This window comes from Clinocottus analis, unplaced genomic scaffold (assembly GCF_023055335.1).
Source record: "Clinocottus analis isolate CAN_PGR_092001 unplaced genomic scaffold, fCliAna1.0.p SCAF_11, whole genome shotgun sequence".
Classification (NCBI taxonomy): domain Eukaryota; kingdom Metazoa; phylum Chordata; class Actinopteri; order Perciformes; family Cottidae; genus Clinocottus; species Clinocottus analis.
Window position 1 is genome coordinate 7740454 of NW_027175832.1, and position 26674 is coordinate 7767127.

Consider the following 26674-nt stretch of genomic DNA (forward strand, 5'->3'; position numbering starts at 1 on the left):
TTACACTGCAATCAGGCACTAAACAGAACTGCAAAACTAGTTAAGCAGTAATTACACTCAAACTTCTCTGAGTTTTCTATTATATGCAGCATATCACTTTGAATTTAGTTTTCTATTTATTAATGGCGGAGTCCACAATTCACACTTAAAGTGTTTCACATCACTCTCCTGCAGTTGTATGGGAGCTGTGTTGAGACGCTACTAATGCAAACCTGACATTTACAGCTGGTGCTCCTTCACAATAAAAGCATTCAAGACAACTGTGGTGTGGAAAAACGTCTTGTGCTGTTTGCTGCATAAAATCCGATGCTATGCCAACAAACAAACCAGGACTGAAACTTAGACATGAAATGTAAAAAAAAAAGAAGCAATTTATATATGAATAAATAATCCGTACCAGAGCCCCACTGCTGAGCAGGATCATGAAGATGATGAAAGTCTCAAACCAGCTGTGTTCCACAATCTGGTAGCAAGTCTTCCTCAGCCTCCACCAGGCCTGGCCCAGACCGCGGCTTGTATCGATTTCACAGCACTGACAGTGTCTCATGCACACTGAGCGGGAAGGCAAAAACAAATAAAGGAATTATGCTTTGCAAAAAACTGATAATGTATGAAATGATTGATGCGAAACCTTTAACTCATCGTTTTACATGGTTACAACTCTAAATTCTCAATTCTCACATTCTGGGAAGCATTCTTCCGGTTCCATGCTCTCTTCAGCCAGCTCTGATAAGTTGTCCATCTCTTCTCCAGGCTTCCTCAGATCCACTGTGCTGCCCTCTGATAGGCTGACCATCTCCTGAGAGGCGAGAAGTCTCACTGTTACCAACTGACTTAGAATTTTCATCAAACAGAGTGTGAACCATTAATAATGAGTTGTCATACACATGTATAGCACAAGATATGGGCGGGTGGATATTCCGGTAAGTTTTCCATCAGCCGTCGAAGGCTGAACGCCTACTGTGACATCACTGTTTGGGGGTGTGGCCACGTGTGCTAATATGCTTATTAGTTTCAAACCAAACAGTTTACCGCAGCATCATTTTTCTGCCCCGTATTCAGTTTGGGTTCATTCCATCAGAGCTAGCTCACCTAGATGTACCGCCTTGCCTTTTTAATCTTGTGTGAGCCTTAATTCAGTTTTGATGAGATTTCCGTTGGTTGTAACCGCAACATATTTAACATGATTTATAGGACAGAGGTGCAGCTTCAATCCTATAAACTGGTACAAAGTCTAATCCAGCATTAAAGAGCATCTGCAGGACCTGGCGACCAGATTACCAGCATTACTAGTGCTACTGCTCGAAGACGGACCAGAGAGAATGTGCACTGATGGCTTTTCAGTGCCACATATACACAGTATACAGTTGTGATGCATGCACACACAGGCTGATTGCTCTTTGTTCTTTAAAGGGATCTACCTTAAAATATGTGAAGTAACATTTTATTCATGACTAAGCACAATCTTGCCATTTTTTAGTGAGTATTCAGAGATCTGCACATGTGAAATGTATCCTTCTTCACAGCTGAGCAGCTGCTGATGCCTAGTTAAACTGATGGAAGATTTTGTTTTCATTTCCATTTTCCCTGAGGCCTAATTCTGGTGTGGTGCGGAGCGGAGCAGGGAGGGGAAATAAGAAGAGAGCGCCAGACTGAAGCCCGCACAGCTCCACCCGGCCCTGCCTGGCTCCGCTCAGCTGTGTCACTTTAATCTGCTCGGCAGGGCCTGGCCGCACATCTGGCCAGCTGCTGTCTGCCTGCCGGAGAGGACAAGACTGGAGCAACACACTCTCCACCTTCAACAAACACCCTGACCCACAGGACACCAAGAGACAGGGGAATGCAGATTAACAAGAAGGGTGAATGAGGCCAGAGGAAGAAATAGGGAGCTTGATAAAGAGAGGCTGAGAGAGAGAGGCTGAGAGAGAGAGAGAGAGAGAGAGAGAGAGAGAGAGAGAGAGAGAGAGAGAGAGGTGTATTGGTTGAGAGATGCTCAACCAATACACCTGAAAGTTAGCAACAATAGCATTTTAATGATATTAAGTAATGCATAGTGCAAATTAAATACTGCAAACTTACTCAAGTAGCCAATAATCATGAATATTTATTTATTTATCTACGGCGTTTGCACGCCCATGTTAGGCCTCTATTAAAAGAAGATTTGAGTCTGCTTTGAGTCTGCTTTCAGAATCCGTAAATCAACTGTTGTAAAAACAATGTTTCAATCCAAGTACAGGACTAATCAACCGGAATAAGTGCAGGTGTGAACAGCCTTTTGACATTGATACAGCCCTAAGAGTATGGGCCTTTTCCACAGCAGACATTTAGACTTCGTAGGAAAACCACAGGTGTTCCTAATAACACTAACGATGGCTCGTAGGCGCTAACATGGTGAGCCAGCCTTCACAGCACCAGGACCCTGAAACTGTAGCAGCCAAATGGAATTCAACCATTGTTCCTTTTCTTCATTCATTATTAATTTAGTTATGTCTTCACATCTGTGCATTTCCTCCTGTGACATATCAAAATGTCTCCTGTGAAGTGCAAACCAGAAAACCTTCCCATGGTTGTCTCACAATCTGATGGAGATCGAGGTTCACTGCATCTAACTGTGGTACACAAACAAAGTGGCTAATAACATTTTATCAGCATGAAGCCAAGATACAACCAAGCATGATGTTACCTTCACACTTATTAACTCATTTGAGTTTACCATTGAACAGTTTAACAGTTTATGTGCCGGAGCCAAGAAATCAGAATTGGAGGATTGGAAAATGTCAAAAGACAGTTTCTAATGAATCCTTTGAAAAAACAATATTCTTGGGTACATAGTCAGAGAACAACCTGCCACTAAAATCATGTCCTACTGGTTCTATGATCTCCATCTTTTAAATATGCAGTCCAATAAAATAAAGCGTTAGCCATGGTGCTTGCTGTAGTCGAACAACATGAGAAAAGTTTCAATTCTACAGAAATCCAAATCAAACACAAGGAGAAGCGACAACACAGAAGTGGGGTTCACATGGATTCTTCTTACTTTCACAGAGTTGTTTTTTGATGTGCAATTTGTTTACGGCTTCACCCGAAACAGTGATCACTGATCATTTTTGCACAAAAAACTGTTTTGATATAATACTATCTAAAGGCCGCTGCAACAGTAAACCATGAGGGTTCAGGTCTGGCATAAACACAGGTGGTGAAAAAACCCACCGCTTTGTTGTCTTCATCCTCTGACGACTCAGAAACCTCCTCCTCCTCCAGAAACTCCACATCCGACTCGCCGGGTGCGATGGGAACGATGACTGTCAAGTTCGGATTCGTCATGTAGCTGTCCCCCTCCGGTATGATGTACTTTTCACCGTAGCTTCCAAAAATCCCACCGTTGCTTTCCACGTGATTCCCAACCAGCTTGGTGGCCTGATTGGCCTTCTGCTTCGGACGCTTTAAGCCGCGGTTGAAGAGGTCGATGATGCACGCCGTGAGCCAGGAAACACCGGATTGGATGCGGGCAATGGCGATCTGGATGTTGTTCAAATCGCCGTCCTCTTCCGGAGCGGAGAGGTTGTCGGAGCTGAAGGAGCTGAGCAGCAGGGCCAGGAAAAGATTCAACACCTGTTGACGGACAGATGTTATGTCACATTACATTTGGTTTGGGAGAAAAATCCCAACAATTATATAATCTTACAGCCATTTCGCCTGAATGTGGCAGAACATATTGTATTTATATTGTGCTTGTATCAACATTTATCTTTCTTTACAAATCAGAGCATAGTTTAGCCTGTAAGCTTAAGGATAAGTGTACCTCGTGTATGACATGACCTTCTTGTTATTTTGTCAACATTGGCAAATCCTGCATTGTAAATTCAGGAGGATGTTCTACACAGATAGTCTCAGGCACATATGGCTGCTTTTTGCCACACTGAACTCAAGTTTCCAAGCATCCAACTCCCAAGTAATCTGTCTACTAGCTTAGAGAGCAGCAGCATCAAGCACATCTCTGCACAGTAGCATTTGTGTGTTTGGTTTGTGTGTGTGTGTGTGTGTGTGTGTGTGTGTGTGTGTACTGCCTGTGTGTATGTGTGATGTGCACAGTTGGTAAGGATCAACTTTAGCCACTGAGCCAGTCAGAGATGGGGAGCATGAGCAGATGATTAGTGATGAATGCCCTCCGGCCTTCTCGCCCCTAAGCATCCAGGATAATCCTCTTGGATAAACAGCTTTCCCACGATTCATGTGCAGTGGAGGTTCCTGTCCATTAAACTCAATAAGAAGCACCGTCGCAATCTTTGCCCAGACAGCAGGGTCATGGAAGGTGTCTGTATCCAGAAATTGGAAAATAAGATGAACTGTTGTGTGCTCTTGAAGGGCTTTCACCGCTCATCTTACGTCAGTGCTTCTGGAAGCGCAGAATTTGAATTGTGCCCTTCAAGGGCTAAGTTGAAGCTAAGTTGAGTATTCAACGAATTTAAAGATGATAAATGGTGCTGTAGGTAGAGAAGACATGTCATTTAACAATTGGCCGTTTGCTCACCCCGAGCCGCCTTAGTTACTGTTGTGAAGCTTTGCTACACAAAGCGTAGTTTACAGATATATCCAAGGCAGCTTTAGCAATCAAAATTTGTAGTTATTTTTTAAAAATGTCTTTTACACACAAGTCAAATTTATCGAAAAAACTAAGACTGTGAGCTGGCTGAAAACTCAATCTTCTGCCGAGTTTGTAACATTTTCTTTGTTTCACAACAAAAGTCCTGTCAATCATTTTGAATGTGGACATGATGGCTACACAGCTAATATTGTGCCGAAAGACTGAGGCTAAAGCTACATGTCAGGATCCCCACAAACTGATTTTTTGGGGGCTGGCGTATTGGCCAACACCACGGACCGCCACTGGAATTAACTATGACAAGAATCATTGCTTTTTGGTTATATAACTCCAGCAACCAGCCAAGTTGAAGGTCAGTAGCCACTGACCACCAAATTCTAACCAGTTCATTCTTGAGTCCATGAGGACATTTGTGCCGGATGGTATGGAGGCACAAAAATGTAATTAAAATGTTCCTGTATTATGACATGATACACAACTGTACTTCCCTAAACTCTCTTCTCTTTATATATTCAATACTACTATACTACATATTGTTAGGAAATACACAACTGTGTATTGTACATCCATGTACATATTTAAATAGCAACATGTAGAGATCTGGAAAAGGTAAGACATATTTTGGAATTACCCAAGAATGTTTTACACAATTTCTGACGGACATTTCAGAGCGTAGGATTAAATGTGAAACACGCTAGCATTTAATGGCAGAAGGAACAGAGGGCATGCTGGGAACAGGTGTTTGAATCATATCCAACAAGTCCGCCACACTCAAAGCCTTGTTCCATTTTTTAAAAAGCTTGACAGGGTTTTAAAACAGAACTGAGCTGATTGTAGTGCAGGATCATATTGCAGTGTATAACACTTTTCTAATTTGTGCTTAGCATGAGATGACATTTTCCAGTAGCTGGTAGCACATTTCTCTCTTGCTTGGACTTCCATAACACAAACCGTATCTCTTGGTAATGTATGTTAGGGTCAGGCTGCATACCTTCAGTTGAAAGAGAACGAAAAGAAATCCTGAAAATAAAATAAATGAATAAAAAGTTTCATTAGATTCAACTTGCTCAGGCTGATATCATGCAGAAAGCGACTACAACACTACAATGTGGGATTTCAGAAATCGGCACTAAAATAACACCACAATCCAAGTAACACTATACCCTGTCCAAGGAAAAAAATGCTGCATCTGCTGGCTGCCCGCACTTCTGGGATTTTTCTGTTCTCATTACCGTAAGCTTAGTACACAGCTGGACAACAAATCACCATATGGGCTGACCAATACATAAATACATATCCTTGCTATAGCACAGACTAACAGCAGGATGGATAGCAATTGTGTACAAACAGAGCTGGTGTACAGATTAAAACTATGTTTTACAGACACAGCCGAATGCTCTGATGTACATAGCACCCTGTGTGAACCTCAGTACCTGACGCAAAGGCTGGAACGACAGCGAGAACACTCTGTTGCCCTTGCTAATCCTTTGTACAGTACTTAGGTCACAGTTTCTCCCATACGGCTTAGTTCATTAGCGGTGGATAAAACATTCAGCCCCGTTGGACATGAGGCTGCGGTAAAGCCTCTCCTCGCGTCCAAACCGTTGTGGCGACACAGATGTCTGAGTTGGCAAAATATATAGCGACGATGCACCAACAACTGTGTGAGGATGTCCCTTCTCTTATTATGGAATCGCCAACCCTCATTGATGCAACAACAACGCAATCCCTGATTACTCATGACGTCATCACTTGGTTTACAGTTGGTTGTATTGACACGCAATTCAATTTTTTCTCTCTCAGTAGATTTCCTGCTTTTATAAAATGTCGAGGCATATGTGCTAGGACTGAGCATTGTTTTTTTGTATCGACTCAAGATAAACTACGATGCCTGTGTTTGTCCTCAAGACAGAACATATCACCCGGCGCAACAGAGTAGCTCACTAATGTGTATTTCATGGTTTTTAGAAAGTGATGGAGGACTACAGTCGATACTTGTTAGTGTTAAATCAGAATTATTTTTCCGAAGATTTATTTTGTAGATTATCTTCTCTGGGATTATTGAGATTCATTTAATAATATTAAATCGCCACAATTCAATGTTGGTTTTGGTCACAGGCCTTTGGGAAAAACTTTTAAAACACGTACAAATGAAATACTCACCACCAAGTTCCCAATAACCATCACCAACATGAACACCAGGATGCACAGGGGCTGCCCAGCCACCTCCATACAATCCCACATGGTCTCTATCCATTCGCCGCACAGCACCCGGAACACGATCAGGAAGGAGTGGAAGAAGTCCTTCATGTGCCAGCGAGGCAGCTGACAGTTGATGGAGATCTTACACACACAGTCCTGGTAGTTCTTGCCGAACAGTTGCATGCCCACCACAGCGAAGATGAACACGATGATGGCCAACACCAGTGTCAGGTTTCCCAGGGCGCCCACCGAGTTGCCGATAATCTTGATCAGCGTATTAAGAGTTGGCCAGGATTTTGCCAGCTTGAAGACTCGTAGCTAGTGAAAAGAAGAAAGTGTAGAAAACTAATGATGATGATTTGATGTTGAATTACAACATGTTCTCAACTGAAGAATGTAATCATTTGTCAATCACCTTTGATTTGTTAAATTCATAAAATATACAACAATAAAAAGGCAAAAAATGGCAAAAGAAATAATGAGCTAGATTCTTTTTGAAAAATGAGTCAGAGATTTCTGTTACCAGTCTGAATGATCGCAGGACAGACAGACCCTCTACATTGGAAAGACCCAACTCCATCAGACTGAGGCAAACAATAACGCCGTCAAAGATGTTCCAGCCCTGTTGGAAGTAGTAGTAGGGATCCATGGCAATCAGCTTCAGCACCATCTCAGCTGTAAAGATTCCTGTGAAAACCTAGAACAGATACAGAGGGACATAAAAACTGTAAAAAGGCGTAAAAAGGCGAAATTGTTTTTAAGTTAATTTTACTTTTACTTTCTTTACTTAAAGCTGTACTAATTAATACGTGTCTATTAACAATGGATGAAATGGATTATGAGTAACATGAAAAGTTTAGTTCAGTCTGACTGCTCTCATCAACCCTGTTTCCAGCTGCTGGCACTGGTTTTCAGCAAAAGAATGCTTTGAAAAACACCGTACACTACAGGCCAAGCATCAACCCGCAGACAGAGAAAATGTTCGACTAGCTGGTGAGCATAATGGAGCGTTCATCAGCTTAAGAGCCATATATTTCTCTTGTGAGTTGGTGGAGACCAAAACAGAGCAAGAAGCAGAGTGACTATTAGACTTATATATGGGTGAACTCATGTTTCTCTGTTTTTGCTGGATGTATAAATAGGCTTCTGCTTGGTGACATGTTCCCCGTAACAACTTCAAAAGGTGAAATGAACAGTTTTTCTGATGCATCAAAGTGACTAAAACAGATTAAAATTTTAAAAAATGCTTCAAGTTGAGGTTTAGAGATGTGAGGAAAAGGTCAAAGTGAAGACTACAATGGATACTGTGCAATGTACCAGTTTTAGGACCCAGACATCTCTGACGTTTAAGAGAAAATATAAAGAATATTTCATAATGTCCTTCACTTATTGTTCCTAAACCCATGGTGGAAGCCCAAATTTAGATGAAATACTCCACTTATTAAAAACAGGACCAAAACATAAGCAGTGGAGGTAATAAATAGGAAAGTATTACTATCATTTATCTTCTTTTAAGTTTTTTGTCAAACTTGAGACACTAGCGGAGTATATCATTTACCACAAGGGGGAGGAAGCAAATTAAAAATTGGCAAATCAATCCCACTCCCTGCTAAAAATACTCCCTCTTACGAAGGATAATCACAAAATAGTCTAAAGCAGAATGCTTGATAAAGGATCAACACGGCTGTATTTGACCTCAAGTGCAGCAAAGCACTTGCTATAAAAAACCCAACTGTCTGATAAAGAAAGACATTATCTCCATGCTGTCGTCTTTTCTCTTTACTTTTTTTCCCCAGTGAAGCTTTCAGTCCTCTCCACAGCCAACCTAACAGCACTTAGCAGTGTCTCACATACCGGCAACCTACCCACCGCTATCTTTAAAAGGCCCTTACCAGATTGCCCACTGAAAGCATCGTGTTGAACTCCTCAGTCATGGGATAGTGCTCCAGGGCCATGAAGAGGGTGTTCAGCACAATGCATATGGTGATACCCAGATCCAAGAAAGGATCCATCACCATGTACTTCACCCACTCCTTCATCTTCAGCCACCAGGGACAAGAGTCCCATATCAGGTACCTCTTGGCGAATGTGTACCAGCAGGGATGGCACTTCTGCCTCGACACCTCCAGCTCTGCAAAGAGACATCAAGGTGAACTATTCATCTGCAGGCCTTTCCCTAAATCCCGGAATAAGCGCATTTTCCCAAAATGTCAAACTACTCAAAAGGACTCACCCCCCATAGCATCGCTAAAGAAGCTGACCGAGCTCAGCCCTCTTTTCCTTTGCACCGGAGGGGGCTCAGTCACTGTCGGCGAGGGCTGGAGGAAAAGTCTGGTAACTGTATCCTCCACACTGGTAGGCTTCTGGAAGACAGAAAACACCCCAAAATAAATACACGGCTTTGTTCTATTTTCAGCTATTAATTGAGATATTTTTCTCTGCAGGTTCTTCTAACTCAGTGGTTCTCAAACTGTGGAGTGCGACCCTCTAGTGGGGCACGGAGGTATAACAGGTGGGGCGCTGGGGGAGATGCAGATTGTTAAAAAAAAAAAAAAAAATCATATTCATATATATATATATATATATATATATATATATATATATATATATATATATATATATATATATATATATATATATATATATATTTAAAGAATCTTTTATTAAACCCACAGTGGGGGAATTATTATCTGCATTTTACCAATCCTTAGTAATGAAGGAGCTTTGTGCTGCTGTGAAGCACTGGGGCTTCAGTGTCTTGCTCAAGGACACTTCAACATGAAACTATGGGGAGAAAACAGGGATCCAACCAGCTTCCTTGGTAATCTTTTTTTTTGGTGCCAAATATTAGTTATTTTTTGCACATATATAACTTCATTTGCATTGTTTTAACAAAGTGATTGTACATGTTATTAGTTTTTGGCAGATGGAGCAATATAGTTTACTTGAAAGGGATTTCAATTTTCTTGAATCTATTAATTAAAAAAAACACGGATGGAGGAGTCTCAAAAAGTTGGACCATTTTGTTCCAATGTTGTTGGGGCGGTGGGGCCCGAACATTTTTCTTCCTCCAAAATGGGGCGTGACAGAAAAAGTTTAAGAACCACTGTTCTAACTACACACGGGCCTCTGTCACTCACTGTGTCTTCCCTGACCCTCTCCATGCTGTAAGCAGGCATGGAGGTGGGCGTGTGCAGGCCCAGAGTGGTGATTCCGTTCTGATCGAGGGAGATGTTGAGCCGGCCATTGACGTTGAGGCTGGGGGTGAATATTTGGGAGCAGTGGCTCCGCACACTACCCGTCCTCCTCTTCCAGTGCGTCGCTGTTGAACTGGTGCGACTCCTGAAGGCGTCCCCATGTGTGCTGTACTCGTCGTCCCCGAAGTCAGCCTCTGAGTTGTTGCGTGCCCGGAAAGCGCTGAAGACGCTGATCTGGCTTCCTCTCCTCGTGCTGAGCGGGTGAGCGGAGAGCGTGGACAGCAGAGGATGGACCGGAAGGGGAGACAGAGACTGCTACGGAAACACAGGCAACACATTGGTTCGTACAGCTTTGCAGGAGAACATCAAAGGCTGGGAGAAATGTTGAGAGTGTGGGTATTGGATGATGTACCATTGGGTCATCCAGTGGGTCAAACTTCTCTTCAGCAGCTTCCTCCGCGGTTTCCTCCGACAACGCCCGGTGCGATCTTCTTCTCCTGCTGCTGCTCCGACGTATGCTGCCTGTCTTCAGACAGAATGGAGACAACTCTGGGGACAACACTGAGTCTGTATCCAGTGCTTGTTGTCTTTTTGCTGCCAACTTCACACAGAAAGGTGTTATGTTACAGGAGATCACTTTTATTAAAATATGAATATGAAAATGCTTGCTGGCTGTTGGCGTTGAACTTACTCTTTGCTCTCTGCGAAGATGCTCCATGGCCAGCTGAAACTCTCGCTCCTTCTGCCAGGCCTCGGCGATGGTTGCCTGATTCTGCTCCTCATAGGCCATGGCCACGACAGCCAGGATGAGATTGACCAGGTAGAAGGAGCCCAGGAAGATTACCAGCACAAAGAAAACCATGTAGGTCTTCCCTGCTGAGCGTAGCGTCTAAGAGAGCAGAGACAAAGTCAGTACAATCAAATCCACATGCGAAAGGAAGCAATTAAAAAATGTAATTGCCGACATTTGAGGACTCACTCCCTCTTATATCTATAACAATACAGTGTATTATCACACATTATGTTTATAATGCATTATAGACATGGAGCGTGTTAACCAGAGTGTTTTTTTAATCATCATTATTTTACATTTGATTGAGCAAAGCTATCTACAATGTACGTGTAGATCAAAACATATTTAAAAAAATGGCACCTGGTGGAACAGCTTTTCCCAGTAGTCTTGTGTCATGAGCCGGAAAAGGGCCAGGAAAGCCCAGCCGAAGGTATCAAAACTGGTGTAACCATAGTTTGGATTCCTCCCGAGTTTTAGGCAGTCAAATCCATCTGGACACTTCCTGTAGTGCACAAACAGTTGAAAGGCAGAAAAACAGATGATTATGGGACAACACAAATAAACAAAGGCTCTGCAGCTCTGGTCGCATGCAGGCTGCTTTACTAGAGTTAAAAACATCTCCAGTATCTACGTTCATGTCGCCCGGTGGCCTTTGACTCCACACGGGAGAGAAGCGGATGAGTCACTAAGTACACACATTGCTATCAACACCATTATTTCAACTGAAGAGGGCACTTGAAATTCGTTCCAGGCAGGAGCACTAAAATGCACCGCAGCAAAAGGGATTACGCTGAGCCAGATGGATATCAAATTGCAGTTAAAAAAATGTTTCCATGCATTCATCTCTGATCATCTCTCTTCATTGTCAGGCAGCATAGTGGCATTACAGGAAATATTTAAGTCCAGCAGCTGAAAACAAGCTGAACTGCCATGTCAATCTGAGTGCAGAACAATTTCGTAATGGCTGGGAAACAGCTGGGCGGCAGAGCGCTGCTGTGAGAACAGCTGTAGGTCTCACCGACCGGCCAGCTAAGTACAAATGCTCACTAATATTCAGCAGGGAGGACAGAGCAGACTGCGTTAGGCCAGCGACATCTTGCTGTCAGGCCGTTCCTTCCCCTCTGCTGCACTGCTCAGACAATCTGCTCGCCTCTTTTACACAATATGGTTTTGCATATTTCCGCCTATTAACTATAAGCTGTTGTGTGATTTTACAACATAGATTGTTAGTTTGATCCATTTTTTTTTTATTTTCCTGATTTGTGCACTGTATTGTTCAACCTATTCAAGTGAAGAATATTATTGAGCATCTATTTTCATAAACGATAATTCATATCACTAATTTGTTTGCTGCTTTTTGTTTTTCTGTAAATTGGAAATGCAATGACTTGACTTCATTTGTTTGATGTGGACATCACATTGGCATTAGACTTCCATGACAAGGAATGTTGTCTGTCAGCATTTTCTGGCATTTTATAGATACACTTTACATTTTTAATCTGGAAAATAATCTGCAGATTAATCGTAAATAACCATGGAAACTCTATGTACTCTAATGTACTCAATTGAAGACAATGGCTGCATGGATAGTATGATTGATGTTATATTGATGTTTTTGCAGCGCAATGCAGGTAAAGCACAAAGTGATTGAAAAAGTTTCGACTGCACTACATCATAACTATAATGTAACATTTAAAATGCAGACTCAATGTTCACTGTGAGGGATTACACAACTGAGGCAAGTTTTGAGAATATGTTACTTGATTTCAGACTCAATAAAAAACAATGGAAATCAATGGCTTTCAGGAACGTGAGAGAAAACACATCCTGATAATTATTTAAGATACATTTGAAGATAATCAGGATACAATTTTGAGCAAAAATTGTACACCGCTAAACTTCCATAAAGTCTTGTTTCACCAAAACAACCGAGTCCCCGGTGTGTAGGAGCTCTTTGGAAAGTCTCTGCTGACATGTTTACAGTATTTATAACTAGTACTCTTGAGAGTGGAATATCAATTCCCTGCAGTTTGTGTAACAGCACAGCACAGGAACATCTGTCCATCGCTGCAAAGTGTTTTCCCTCTATAGTGGGCGGGACTGAGGTGGTGGGTTTTTCTGCCCAAAGTCATAATCCTTGATGCACAGTGGCTTTAAGATGTGAGGACATAAGCGTTGGCCTGAACGCTCCAGTAGGCGCGATGAGAAACAGCTTGGAACTTTGAAGCAAATCATTTATCACAAACTTCTTAACCATCTAGGCTGAAAATATCATTTAAATATGTGTACGTGTGTGTGTGTGTGTTTGTGTGCATGCCTACTCACTTGTGTATGTGTGTGTCATCATAACGTATCCAAAAGCTTCAATTTGGAAAACTACTCAGGGATTACTTGTTGGAATACACTCAAAAGATTAAGCATCCTCTATGTTTTACGTCCTCCGTCCTGACCTGCTTAATTTCTTGCCCGTCTCCACAGCCAGCCTCAGAACGTCAAAAGGCTGGCAATCCTTTATTCCGACAAATATAAATATAAAATACTCTATGGTTAGTCTAACCTATAACTGGGTAAGTGTTTCTTTCTGTCTTTGATGTAAAGTCAAACGAATACTTATATACTTAACTTATATATATATATATATATATATATATATATATATATATATATATATATATATATATATATATATACACCACATTCATCGTGATGACAAAGCACAGTTAATATTAAAAGGAGACAAAACAAATCCCCCCGTTTCTCTTATAGCCCACACCCGCTACACATAGAAAAAAAAATATTACAACAGAATGAGACTGAGTGTCAACAGTGAAAGCTGATTTTTAGGTAAACTGTGGGACAGCTGGAAAGGTCATATTGGTGCTATTGTGATCTTACTGAACTACTATTTATGAAAGTTTAGTGACGTCATTTTCCTCTGAATGCCCTCAAAAGTATCCTCTTTTCGCTCCGACAAATTACTGAATCAGACTTTACTCCTTGGGAGATTAAGCTCCTGCGTTTAGAGGCGAGGTTACAGAGTGAGATTAAAGCTAAAGGGACTCTGATGCCAATAAAAAATCTCTATCCAAGATAAATGCATGAATTCATATGCTGTAATATAAAACATATTACCTTGAAAAAGTACTATAAATAAATAATTTAACTAAAAACCTAAGTGTGTTTAAATGTATTACTAAACCTGTATCTGTGTGTTGACCATGCTTTGGTTTACTTATATATTTTTTTGTCAAGCAAATGGAGCCATTATTGTTATTTAAGCAAATAAAGAGAAACAAAGATTTGGTTCCTCTACACATTTGTTGAAGCTGTAGGATTTCAGATTCACACAGATGGGTATTAAGTTCACTATAACCCTTGAACTGGGCCTGGCATGGCAAAATCTGAGTCATCCTGTTGTGCTTGTTTCAAAAGCATTTGGATTTATAGGATTATTCAGTGCGTAGGCTAAGTAGCAATATTTGGAAGGTTTCACACTGTGCCTTTGATTGGGAACAAAGTCCACAGATAAAATGTATTATATGCATAAGGACATTCACTCTGATGTTAGAGACCGTATCGAAAATGCCTCAGTTCCATCACAAGCGCACAAACGTAGGCACTGCTTGAAGACTTCAGACCAGTATCTCCCCCTAAACAAAAACAAAATATCAATCCAGCCCGTTCCGGTTGACCTAATCATATGATAGAGCTTTTGACATGATGAAATCTCCAAAGACCCCCACCGCCCTTCTCTCTCTCCAGCTGGCAACTCCATGTTTCTCTGTAAAGGGTTCCAGTGGAGCCGGGGTGATTATCCACACCACATGTCATCTTGTGTACAGCCTCTCTCACGCTACACCCCTCCCTCTGATGGCATCATTCCTCCATACATTACACCCAGAGGTCACAGGTTAAAACGTGAAGCCTGACACACGTCAGCCATTATCATTTCTGTCTTTTCAAGTACTGCAGAAACTATTTGCACCAAGTTTGATGCTCAAGCTGCTGTATCCAATTATACACATGACATGCATGGGATGAGAAGCCATTACACGCTAAATATTCTGATATTATGTAATAGCCGGCAGATAATTAACAAGCAGCAAGCAGAACAAACAACTCACTTACCCTGCATCACTTCCATATCCGCATATTAAGGCATCCTTTGCTCCTTCCACTTTGTAAAAATTATCTAAGGAAAAGAGGAAAAATATGTTTTTTGTCTAACTTCACTGAAGGCTGAGGCCAATGGACAGTATTCACTCAATGTACATATGTGTCTCTTTTTTTTGGCTGACCTTCGCTGGTCAGGAAGTCCGCCCTGGTGCTCCAAGTTCTGTTGTTGCAGATGAATGATGCGTTGGGGCTGAAGGAAGAGTTGACGCAGTGTGCGAAGCTGCGGATGCACTTTTGCCGCAGTAGGCCCATGAAGAGCTGCAGGCCGATGAGGGCGAACACGCTGAGGCAGAAGACGGTCAGGATCATCACGTCTGCCAGCTTCCTCACAGACTGGATCAAAGCGCCGACGATGGTCTTAAGACCTCGACGGAGGAGAAGAGACGGGATGTCAATTGTTTGGGAACACGGGGACACATCTGCTTTTCTGTTGATACGTCACGGCCACCTTACCTGGGATGACTGAGATGGTTTTCAGCGCCCGTAGAACTCTGAAGGTTCTCAACGCCGAGACGTTTCCGAGGTCTACAAATTCTGTCACGTATCTGGAATTTGAAATCAGGGGATTTATTAACAATCTAGTAATCTGTAGGATTGCCGGGGATAAAAATGAATTTTCAAACACACTTAACTGTTTGTATATCATGTCTTTATGGTAACATTTCAATCAAATAATATTTTGAGGTTGTCTTTTTCGTGGCAATTTGGTTTACTTCACTCATTCTTTAAATTCATAGATTTAGGGTGAACCACCGTATAAACAATTTAAAAAGTAGCTCACATGTTACCAAACAGTACACAGAAGCAACGAAGCAACGATAGCATTCATTTGGAGTTTCTGTCCAACTAATTAATCCAATGTTGAGTCTTCATTTTGTTCTGTTTTGGTTTCCACCAACTCATCTGAAAACAACATGAGAGCCATGAGAGAGAACTAAAAGACTAACGTTGCTGCCCTGAAAACCAAAACAACCAGCTGAAGGACTCTAAAATGCTCCTTAGAGGCGAGTGGAGCTGCCAAAGAGTAGCACTTGTATGCCGGTTCAAGCAACAACTTTCACATACAAGTAGTGATCTATTGTTAATATGGAAACAATGCTTATTTAATTTAATAACAGCATGTTGTTAAGTACTGGGAGAGGAAATGACAGATTATGTAATTAATCAAAAACAAAATAATCACTGATGGTGATGACAGCCTTCAGTGTGTGAAAGGGATTTTGTCCTGCTGTTTTCAAACAAAGCAAATGTCAGGATAATTGGTCTCAGACAAATGCTGCACTAAGAGAGGTCACCTGTCTAATCTGCCACCTGCATCATGGGAAGTGAATTATTGCACACAGATCTATGACCTCAACAATAGGCTTATCGGCATAGTGTTTCAAATCACTATTTAAAATCACTGAGGAATTACTGAAAAGACATGGGTGCAAAAAATTTAAAATAAAATAATAATATTATTTAATAATTTAATAATTTTTAAATAATAATTTAAAAATTACATGTATTATTTTATTTTTAATTTTTTGCACCCATACAAATAAATGTATTCATTTTTTATCTTCACATTGCTAAAGTAAGCACAAACACTGACCCTGAAGACAGAATGTGAACTATGAATTAAGGTGGACCTTTTTAATTAGATGTTAAATTACAATGTAGGCCTAGGAAAATGAAAAGTTATATATTTAAATGACAAATATATACATATATAATACATAAATATAAATGAATGAAACATGAATGACATGGTTACTCACGCCATGACGATGACGCTGAAGTCCAGCCAGTTCCATGGATCTCTCAAGAAGGTGAACGGCATTATACAGAACCCCCTTGCAAATATCTTTATCGCCGACTCAAAAGTGTAAATGCCAGTGAAAGTATACCTAAAAAAAACATAAAGGGGAACGTAAACACATTTAGCTTTGAATCAAGTGTTGCTTAAGTGTTACAGTTCAAAATGCATTTGAGCATTAAAATAAACCAGAATCGGCATCAACAAGGACTGAAACACAAAGCATGGAAAATAAATAAATGAGTGTGTTAGATGATTTAATGTTACAGTAACTTTAAATACAGAGGAATAATGTCACTGGCAGATTGTGTGAAGATCAGACATAGCCTGCCTAAACACATATTATTGCAGTCTACATTTATCTCTGTTCAATATTCACAAAGATAAACATTGTGCATAATGTAAGTCTACGGACATGGTGAACACTTTACAGTCGTCGGTTCATTCATATTCCAATTTGTTCTGTACTTGTAAACACTGTTTTACTTCAGGTCTGCCACAGTCACACAGCAATTATGAAGCTACGGTCAGCCGCTGGTTAGCTTGGATTAGCACAAAGACTGAAAGGAGGAAACCGCTAGCTTGACACTGTCAGAACAAGTCTTCATACCAAAAGGTCTAAAGCTCACACATGCTATATCTTAAAAATACAATTATAAACATGTGTAATGTGAATAAACAACAAGTCATGGTTTTAATGCCAAGCTTAGCTGGGTAACAGTAAATTCCTGAAGTCTCCGTTGGTTACTTTCCTACCTTTTGATGGTTCGCCGTTTCCAAGTTTTCGCTATGCTAACATTGAGCTAAATCAATCCGCTACTAGCTGTAGCTTCATATTTAACGTATATAAAAGAGTATAGTTGATATTATCAGCTAACTCACGGTAACCAAACAAACTGCAATTAAAATTGAATCTCTAAAGTTGCAACAGTAGATGAACAAATTAAATCAATGAAGATAACGTTAGCATGCTGCATGATAAAAATGTATGTGACCCACCGATGAGAACAACTCTGCCACATCTTACACATCATGCGCATCACAATATTTCTCCAGAATTTTAAGTGACATTTAATTTAATTCAACGCCACATGCTTTTAATTTTTTTTACATGCTTTCGGGCCTTCGGACTGCAGTATATATACCACTTGCATCATATACTTACCTTTTCATGATTCCTCAATCATCACTGACAAAACAACAAATCCCAACAAAGCTCCACATTAGAAAACATAAAGCATGGTTTCAAATATACACACAGTTTTAGATTAAGTGCTACATGTGTACTTACTCCAGGTACTTTGTCCATGGTGCCGGATCAGACATGGCCATGAAGAAACAGTTGGTCAGTATTGTGAACATTATGAACAAGCTGAACAATGTGGAATAGACGTTAAGGAAAGTGTCCTGTGAAATAGTAACTTACAGTCAAATAAGCTTTTTGTGATAAGCCAACAATGTATCACACAGTGTTTCTTCAAATCCTATGAAATAGTCATTAAGATAAACAATCACTGTGTGTGACAACAGTGTTAGAACTACAGTAAATGCAGATTATGGAAAATTTAAGTAAATTTCATTTAGCATGAAATCAAAGGAGCTGCGTCATTCCCTCTTATGGATGAATAAAGCAAAATGCCAACAATAACACAGGATCAGTGAGCTGCTAAAATTAAAATAAAGTCATGAGAATAATCATCTGAGGAAGAACTAGTTTATTTCTAAATGACCTAAAATACATTTTTATTACATACTAAAAATATGAAAAAAAAATGTTTTCGCCCCAATAGGTCCCTTCAAATGCTATCAGTTAGACTTTTGATTTAACAATCAATAACAATTAAAATCTGTTATTTAAAATATAATTTGATCAATAGATGATTTGCCATCAATAACACAGAGGAGATCCAGAGGAACGTGCAAAGTCTAAATCGGTTATCTGAGAACTAATAGGCAGCTGTCACATGATGTGAAATCTCCTTGCTCTTATTTCATTTCAGAGATTAAAAGAGGGATATGAGGGGATTTGTTTCGCAGTGCCAGAGATGACCATTACAAAGCTGTTTTCAAAATGGGACTATGAAAAAATCCAATAGAAACCTTCGGGGGGAATCAGTAAATCTTAGAAATTGGCTTATGTGCCAGTATAAGTGTGATCTCTCTTTACAGCATAAAATTATCATTTTTGTGGAAACTTTTGACAGTGGTTTGTTGTCAGTAGTCTCATCTTCATGTTACCATATAAGTTAAGACGCTGACAATTTTATTTTAAAGTGAAGCCTTTTTTGGAGTGAAAAGGCAATGCCTGAAAGCCAATTTGTCACCTAACACTTTATCCTGATGACTAACTATTAATATCTCCTCATATCACTTCTATTACCGCTATCTTTTTTTTTAAAGCCAATTACCGCGTTCGCCCACCAGTACTTTATCACAAATGTCACTAATATCAAACTAATTCAAGTGACGGGTAACATGGTCTGACAAAAAATAATTTGGCTCGCTCCATCAAACAGTTACATAATTATTTGACATGTCTGTGGCAGGAAGAGACCAGCAAAAAGGATATGAATGGACTAAGATTTTGATGGCAATTGATCTGATGAAGTGTAGTGGAGTGAATATGTAAATTGCAGATGTGGCACTGAATCTGAAGATGGCCTTCCCTTTGTTAAGTACTATAAAAGTCTGCAAAGAAAACAGAAAGAAAACAGAAATCAGCAGCGAGAAAGATCTAATTTTCCAAATATTATTGCTTCATTTAATTCTGTGAACAAAACTATTTGTAACAAGTCATCAAAATGTAAATACATTTCCCAAACAAGTTTCCCTATCATGAACAGGCTCCCTTTTCTCCAGTTCTGCAGATAAACGCAGCTCTGATGTTTTCTTCACCCTGCAGCCGATGATCATATAAGCTGCCGTGTTGAGTCCACCGGCGGTGTTAACTTTACCCACAAGCACTTCTACCACCAAGAAAGCTGCAAGTGCACACACACACACACACACACACACACACACACACACACACACACACACACATGCAGCCATCAAGGCCAGTTGAGATAATGGAGCCAACTCCAAAGCGGGGCAGAACCTTTCCCCAACAGATGCGCCTTTTATTTAAATGTTTCCTCCGTCTTTGGATAATCCTCCCAGCCAGCCGCGCATCACGTGCCAAAACAAAGAGACCCTGGGAATGGCTGCCACGTCCTTTTGCATCTTCCCATAAGTGGCCCATTAACAGAAAGCAACCTGATCTACTCACATTGCACATCAAAACTTGCTCAACTTATTTCTGAGTCCACAAAAGATCTATCAGAAAAATAGCAGCATCACTGACGATTCTCAAATGCCAATGATTGATCATCAGTAACACGTTTGTGCCCACCCTTTAACCAATTTTCTGAGATGTTATCATAGCAGTGCATATTCGAAGATTCTATACATTAGAAATGTTGGATATGTTTCAAGCAAGCGTATCATTTAGTCATGTTATTAAATAATAAGTTCACAGTATTTCCAGTATCTCTGTCGGGTGCCCTTATCTACGGTGAAACAGTTTTTGCTGACTCTTTTCTTCCGTTCATACCGTCCCTTAAGAGATCCCTTCGTAGTGCCCGATGCAAGTGATGGGGGACTAAATCTAAAGTCCTTGCTCCGCGTGAAAATGTATTCCAAAGTTTAGCTGAAGGTACTATGAGTCAACTGTCTGAGTTAGTCGACCATAACTGGTCTTTCCTGAAGCTTAGGTCTTTTTAGCAGCACATTTCCTGCGTCTCGGAGGAAACAAAAACTCTAACATTCAAAGACCTTCATATGATTACCTCAGACTGCTGAAACCTCATAATAACTTCCTCTACACTTTGAAATATATATTTACACAGAAGTACAACTGTGGATATCATCCCAATCCCATTCAGATGGAAGCACATTAGGAAGGGATCTTTTCATAGCGGGTAAGAAAAAAAAGATATTATTTTGCCCACACATCACATTTAAATCGCTTTGAACTGTTTGGCTCATGTTCGTTTCAATATCTGTTGAAATGGTATAAAATTCAAGTACAATAAATTGGCTACATTTTGTCTCATATGGTGTATTCACAGATAGTAAGCCAAGAATATTTAGGACCTTTTTCACTATTTTCGGACATTTTCTAGACCAGTTGTCTTGCAGACAGCATAAACACGACCCCCACCGTTTTGCCCCATCCAACACACACACACACACACACACACACACACACACACACACACACACACACACACACACACACACACACACACACACGCACACACACAGAAGCTCTCACCCTCTGGCTCTTGTAGTAAAACGGATCAATGTCTTCCAATGGCACCCCGATAAGTTCTGTAGGGATGTCACCGAAGATGCGCGGCAGCTGCTTGCCTGCCTCCAGGTCGATCCTCGGCTTGGGTGTCTCTGCGTTCCTGTGAGCCTCGTGGCAATCCTTGGCGTTCTTGGCCTGCTCCTGCGCAATCCGCTGCTCCAGCGCAGCCAAGGATTCGCGAGTGAACCGCCGCAAGCCATCAGGACCCGTTGGTAACAGCATGGTTGCCATCTTTTCATCCTGATTCTGCTGTACTAGAATTTATTTACAGCTACGGGAGGGGCGGGGGGAAGAGGGGGATTGGACACAAAGGGGAAAGAAAGATGGAGGAAGGTGGGTTGAGAGTCGTCCATTACATGAGACAAGTTTGTGAACAACATGGCTTCTTGGATGTGGCACTACATTCAATACAAGCATACATCTAACAAACATGTGCTATAGGGCTCCTCACATATGGACTCCTTGGAGTCAAAAAGCTGCTGACATCATCCAGGTGAGCATGCACTCTGGACAAGGAGGAAACTCCTTCCCTATTCTCCACTGAGAAAGGCGTATGTGAGGGACGAGGACTGCTGGTTCCAGTCTTCATAAATGAGCTGTTAAGCGGCTCAGCAAACAATTATACACATCATAAGATGTGGTTGCTCGTAGAGTCAAAAGAGAATTACCACACGACTCTGCGTTTCTCTCAGCCGTAAATAGCGTTTAGCATCTTACAGCTCATTGTTCTGGTTTTGTTGAACTTTCTCCACTGTACACTACCTGCTAAATTAGGTGGTTAAATTAGACGGTACTCAGGGAGGTCAAGAAACACGATAGAAACAATTCAACCTTTCAACTGACCAACACCAGCTTCCTGTTATCCAACTGCATCTGTCAATCTAGGGCAGCCGTAGTTGTCAGTCAGAGGGATTAAGACCACGGTCTGCAGCTCTGACCAAAGGTTTTTCTCCAGCACTGATTTAGGATGGCGGTCGCTTGCGGTTTGCAAGCCTGGGCCTGGACATTGACCCGTCAGCAACCTCAAAGACATACTTTGCATTTCTAACAACACACCAAAGCGCATCACGAAAATCCTAAATGTCTCCTGATGTTTCCAGACTAAAGTGTGTACTGTGCCAAGTTAGCCGCAACTCATGCGCTGCTCTCATGCGCCGCTCTCATGCGCCGCTCTCATGCTGCGGTTACAGCGGATGATAACGCTGTCACGAAAGCTTAGCACCCTCCTCCTTTGGTTCTCCCTCAGGTGAACTCTGTTGACTCTGTCAGCACTTAATTAGTTTGCACTGTTAGCGCTGCTAGCACCATTCGCTATGAGCATAATAGTGTACGAAGCACCGGCTCGCCGTCGACTTGTTAAGAGCTGTGAGCTGGGCAAATTTAATACTCTCAATCCTGGATATTGCACCTTTGAAGTGCAGGCTGTTTAAATCAGAGTGGATACATTCAGATCTCACAAGATAAGTTGCTATTAGTTCTATTCACACATTTAGCAGACTCTGAGCCCCATTTCATCTGGAGTTTGGTTTCAGGCAAGCAGACAAATGTCATTTAAAATTGCATTTTATCTTTATCTCTGTTTTGGTCTCAACCAACACCTGGGAGAAACATCTGGCTCCTCTTTAGCTACTACACGTCATGTCCCAGTATATGTTTAGCAGCTGGTTGTGTAAATGTGCAGGTCTGCTGTGTGGTGTGTTGATCAGCTGGCTTACAGTTGTTTTTTCTGAGTTGCAGGACACAGAAGAGAAACAGTAGAGTTCAGTAGATGCTGTTGGTTCCAATAAACTTCTGTTCATTCATTAATTATTCATAAAACAGTTCTTCTGAAATCTGAAAAAAGTGGAAACTTGACTTCACCAACTAGTGAGATGCATTTTTTTCAAAACAAAAAAGCTTTATCATGCCTTTCCAGTTTAGTGCAGTGTTAATAGCATCCCACCTTGGCTGTCGCCAATTTGTAGTGTTTGAGTTCATTCAGAAAAACAATGAATGATTATTTGAACCAGAGGTGTTACTAAATATGATTTGAATATCTTGAAATGCTTTCTGTGGATGTCTGAAATCTTAATTTCCTTTGTTTTCTTATCGACAAACGTGGTTCCTCTGGACTTAAATCAAGAATAGGTACAGTTGGCAGCTCATGTGAGCAGAAATCCAAAGCCACTGTCTGAATCCAGACAATACTGCAAAAGCATCCTCTCGTTTCAGCCTGTGACAGAGGCTGATGTTTTAATAACTGGCAGAGCTTTCCAAAGAGAGGATTACATTTCTCTGTTGCCCTTTTGACAGAGAAATACTATTGTATCCTTTTCATATTGACTAAGCTCTTCTAGTTCTCCATCTCCTCCCGTCCTGAAATGCATTGATCCCTTCACACGTCCAGCCAGACGCTAGTTATCTGCTTTCCCTTGATCTGCTTATTTAGCCCAGGTAAATCTCAGATCAGCTCTTCTCATACACAGCATCCGGCGCTTTCCCATTCGCCAAAACAAAATAAATAGGTTAAGGTCTATTTGCAACCTCAGAGAGCAGACAAAGCATATTTCTGTCAGGATGTGAATCGTCCAGAGAAAGTCACAACATGTCGTCTTTGAAAGGTACCAAACACGATGACCTCGGGACTGTGTATATGAATAATATTAATCTAAAGTCAAACCTGCCTCTGTGCACCGGTTAGATTTACGCGCCAGGAAATATAAAAAAAAAATCAAATATATTTTAGTTGAATGAAATGTAATTACCATAACAGCCAGATGTGATTTGCTCATCATCACTGCAAATAATTATGATAATTAGATTTAAAGTAGAGCAGAGCAGTGCACTGGCACGCACACACACACACACACACACACACACACACACACACACACACACACACACACACACACACACGCATGCCTGACACGTGTTGTGCACTACTGTTTAAAGTTGTCACAAAGGAGAGTTGAACAAGTGAAGTGTTTTGATGAGAGTTACTCGGCAGATGTGTGGTCAAAATGAACTATACATGGATTTTGGTAATGAGTTCAATACCGATATTGATATTTGGGAGTTTAAAATATGAGCCACAAGCAATTTCTTTTCACATTAACAACTTAATTGTTGTGTTTGTGTGCGTGAGACTCAGACATACATGAAGCAGGACATTTTCCAGCGTGAAGAACATCTTGTCAGTGCTCTCTGGTGGACAAAAAAACTGCCCCACATGACTTTAATGTCACTGCAACGCCTTTTTTTCTTCATCTACCCTCATAACTATTAACTGGACTGGACCAGCTTTGCTCTTTCTTCAAATCTATTTTGATCATCTTAAATTCCAAGAAAACACTGTTACATGGACACTGCAGAGGAGCAGATTACGCCACACTTTGAGCTTCACTTTATATACTATGCTGTTATCATGTTCTATTACTGTGTCCACTATATATCAGTCAAAGCTATTAAAATACAGTTTTCATAAAAAAATTAATTCAAAATTCTGATTGGAGAATTTTTGCCAAATTAGTTTTCTAAATATTTGAAATGCCTGACCATGTGTATAAAATGTTTCTTGTGAATTTCCTGCATTTAATATAACAGACTGGGACTTTGAAAATAGAAGTGTGATCACCTTGTTGTCATTATGGTCATTATGTAATATGCACAACACATGACTTAAACCTTTTGCCAAATATAATAAAGGATATTTATGCAAACAAATGATTGTATGAAGGCGTGTGTCGTGAAAATAGTATCTTGAATGTGCTTTTCTGTTACTTCTACTTTAATATCAGGGTTTTCTTGTTCTCTGGATGGTTCATTCCCTCAGAGGGTCACTTCAGGCCCGTATGAATATCACATTAAGGATTTCTTTTAGTTCCCTCCATTGACATTGATTATATCATTATATTATTGTTAACCGTAAATGAATGGACCTCCAAGTGTTTTTTGTTTTCCACTTTTGGTTGTATTATAGATCTGTTGGGAGTTTTGTTTTTGTCTTTCTTGGTCAAGCCTTTTGATTTATGATCCATATTGTTAAAACAAGTTTGTGGAACTATTAACAGAAGGTTTCCCATCAAGTTAAACAATCTGATTACACACACACACACACACACACACACACACACACACACACACACACACACACGCACACACAAATGACATTAAAACTTTGGAAATCTAATTCCAGCCCATACTGGGGGTCACATATTATCTGTAGGTCCATGTTACATGTATGTGCCCTCTCAGCGCTTCATATGTGATCCTGGTGCACGGCTGAACTGATGACCTACTTTTTCAGTAAAAACCTTTCAAAGTAATTGCATCAGATAGCTTAAATACGTCGGTTACGGAAGGTATAGACCTACAAATCGAAACATCGGTGAAATCATTACAAATAGGGGACAATTACTTTGATGAGCTCTGCTGCTTGAGACGCTTACAGCTCAACTGAGTCCGATTCTAAAAACATCTTAAAACTAATCAGGAGTTACAGCAGTTGGACAAGAAGATGAAGGTGACAGATGTCACCGAAAGAGGAAAATGGAACTCAAATGTGCAGCATTATGTAATGTGTCACAGAAGTGAGAGATCATGAAAGTAAGTGTAAGCCTTTAATGCTCACATGAAAACATTACATTATTATTTTGCTGAATACACTTTCTGATATATATATATATATATATATATATATATATATATATATATATATATATATATATATATATGTGTGTGTGTGTGTGTATATATGTATATATATATATATATATATATATATATATATATATATATATATATATATAAACATATATATATATAATATGTATATATATATGCATATATATATATATATATATATATATATATATATATATATATGTTTAATATATGACATATAACATATGGTATTGTTTTAGATTATAGATTAATCATGAAAAAAAGAGAATTTAGAAGAAAGAATGATTATAATGTGTTTTTTTGTGTAAGTAGAAGTTCTCCATTAATTTCAACTCAGAGGAAAGAAAGAAAAGCTAAAGACCAAATTGTTGACAGATTATTTACTTCCGAAGAAGAAATGTATCTTTCTCTCTGTGTGTTCAATGTTAATTTCTAAATATAAAATAATACACCTCACATGGCTACTTACATATGAAACTCTGAGATTTATGGCATCATTTCCAGAGTTGGGTGCTTCGGGTTTTAGACGAAGGAAAAGCCAAACTCTCCGCGCAAAATCCATGTCTTGCCGTCAAGGTTTGTTCTCCACGACGGACCAAAACTCCTTTCCAAACGAGACAGAAAAAAAGTGCAATCCAAAGTTTGGCGCACAAACTGACCCCCTAGACAAACGCCAGACGTCTGATCACCTTATGTTGGACATTTTTGAAACGTGCCACAGGTGCGAAGTATGGGCTGTCCTCTGTCCGTCCCATCCGAGTGGCTCTCCAGCTTTCATCCCACAGAGGAAAAGGTCCCGAGCCGCAGGAGCGTGCAGGATGCGTGGAGATGAGCACCTCGATTTGCCCTTGAGCAAGAAAGAGCACGAGGGAGGGAGGATGCTGCTCGAACC

At 40.4% G+C, this 26674-nt stretch overlaps 1 protein-coding gene across 1 annotated transcript in view; it reads right to left on the reverse strand.

The window, feature by feature from the left end:
- The window catches only part of LOC137781280 (sodium channel protein type 2 subunit alpha-like), a 33450-nt gene extending 7131 nt beyond the window's left edge, over nt 1–26319 (reverse strand). The window contains exons 1-19 of the mRNA XM_068569958.1: nt 26252–26319; nt 21085–21391; nt 19339–19457; nt 18061–18150; nt 16732–16860; nt 15425–15516; nt 15094–15336; nt 14924–14987; nt 11156–11297; nt 10694–10891; nt 10415–10603; nt 9946–10317; nt 9039–9168; nt 8698–8936; nt 7329–7502; nt 6767–7123; nt 3211–3612; nt 682–799; nt 398–552 (exon numbers count right to left, since the gene is read on the reverse strand). Coding sequence (XP_068426059.1) covers nt 398–552; nt 682–799; nt 3211–3612; nt 6767–7123; nt 7329–7502; nt 8698–8936; nt 9039–9168; nt 9946–10317; nt 10415–10603; nt 10694–10891; nt 11156–11297; nt 14924–14987; nt 15094–15336; nt 15425–15516; nt 16732–16860; nt 18061–18150; nt 19339–19457; nt 21085–21351 — 3480 coding nt within the window. The 5' untranslated portion in view covers nt 21352–21391; nt 26252–26319. The remainder of the gene's footprint in view (nt 1–397; nt 553–681; nt 800–3210; nt 3613–6766; nt 7124–7328; nt 7503–8697; nt 8937–9038; nt 9169–9945; nt 10318–10414; nt 10604–10693; nt 10892–11155; nt 11298–14923; nt 14988–15093; nt 15337–15424; nt 15517–16731; nt 16861–18060; nt 18151–19338; nt 19458–21084; nt 21392–26251) is intronic.
- Nucleotides 26320–26674: the final 355 nt, after the last annotated feature.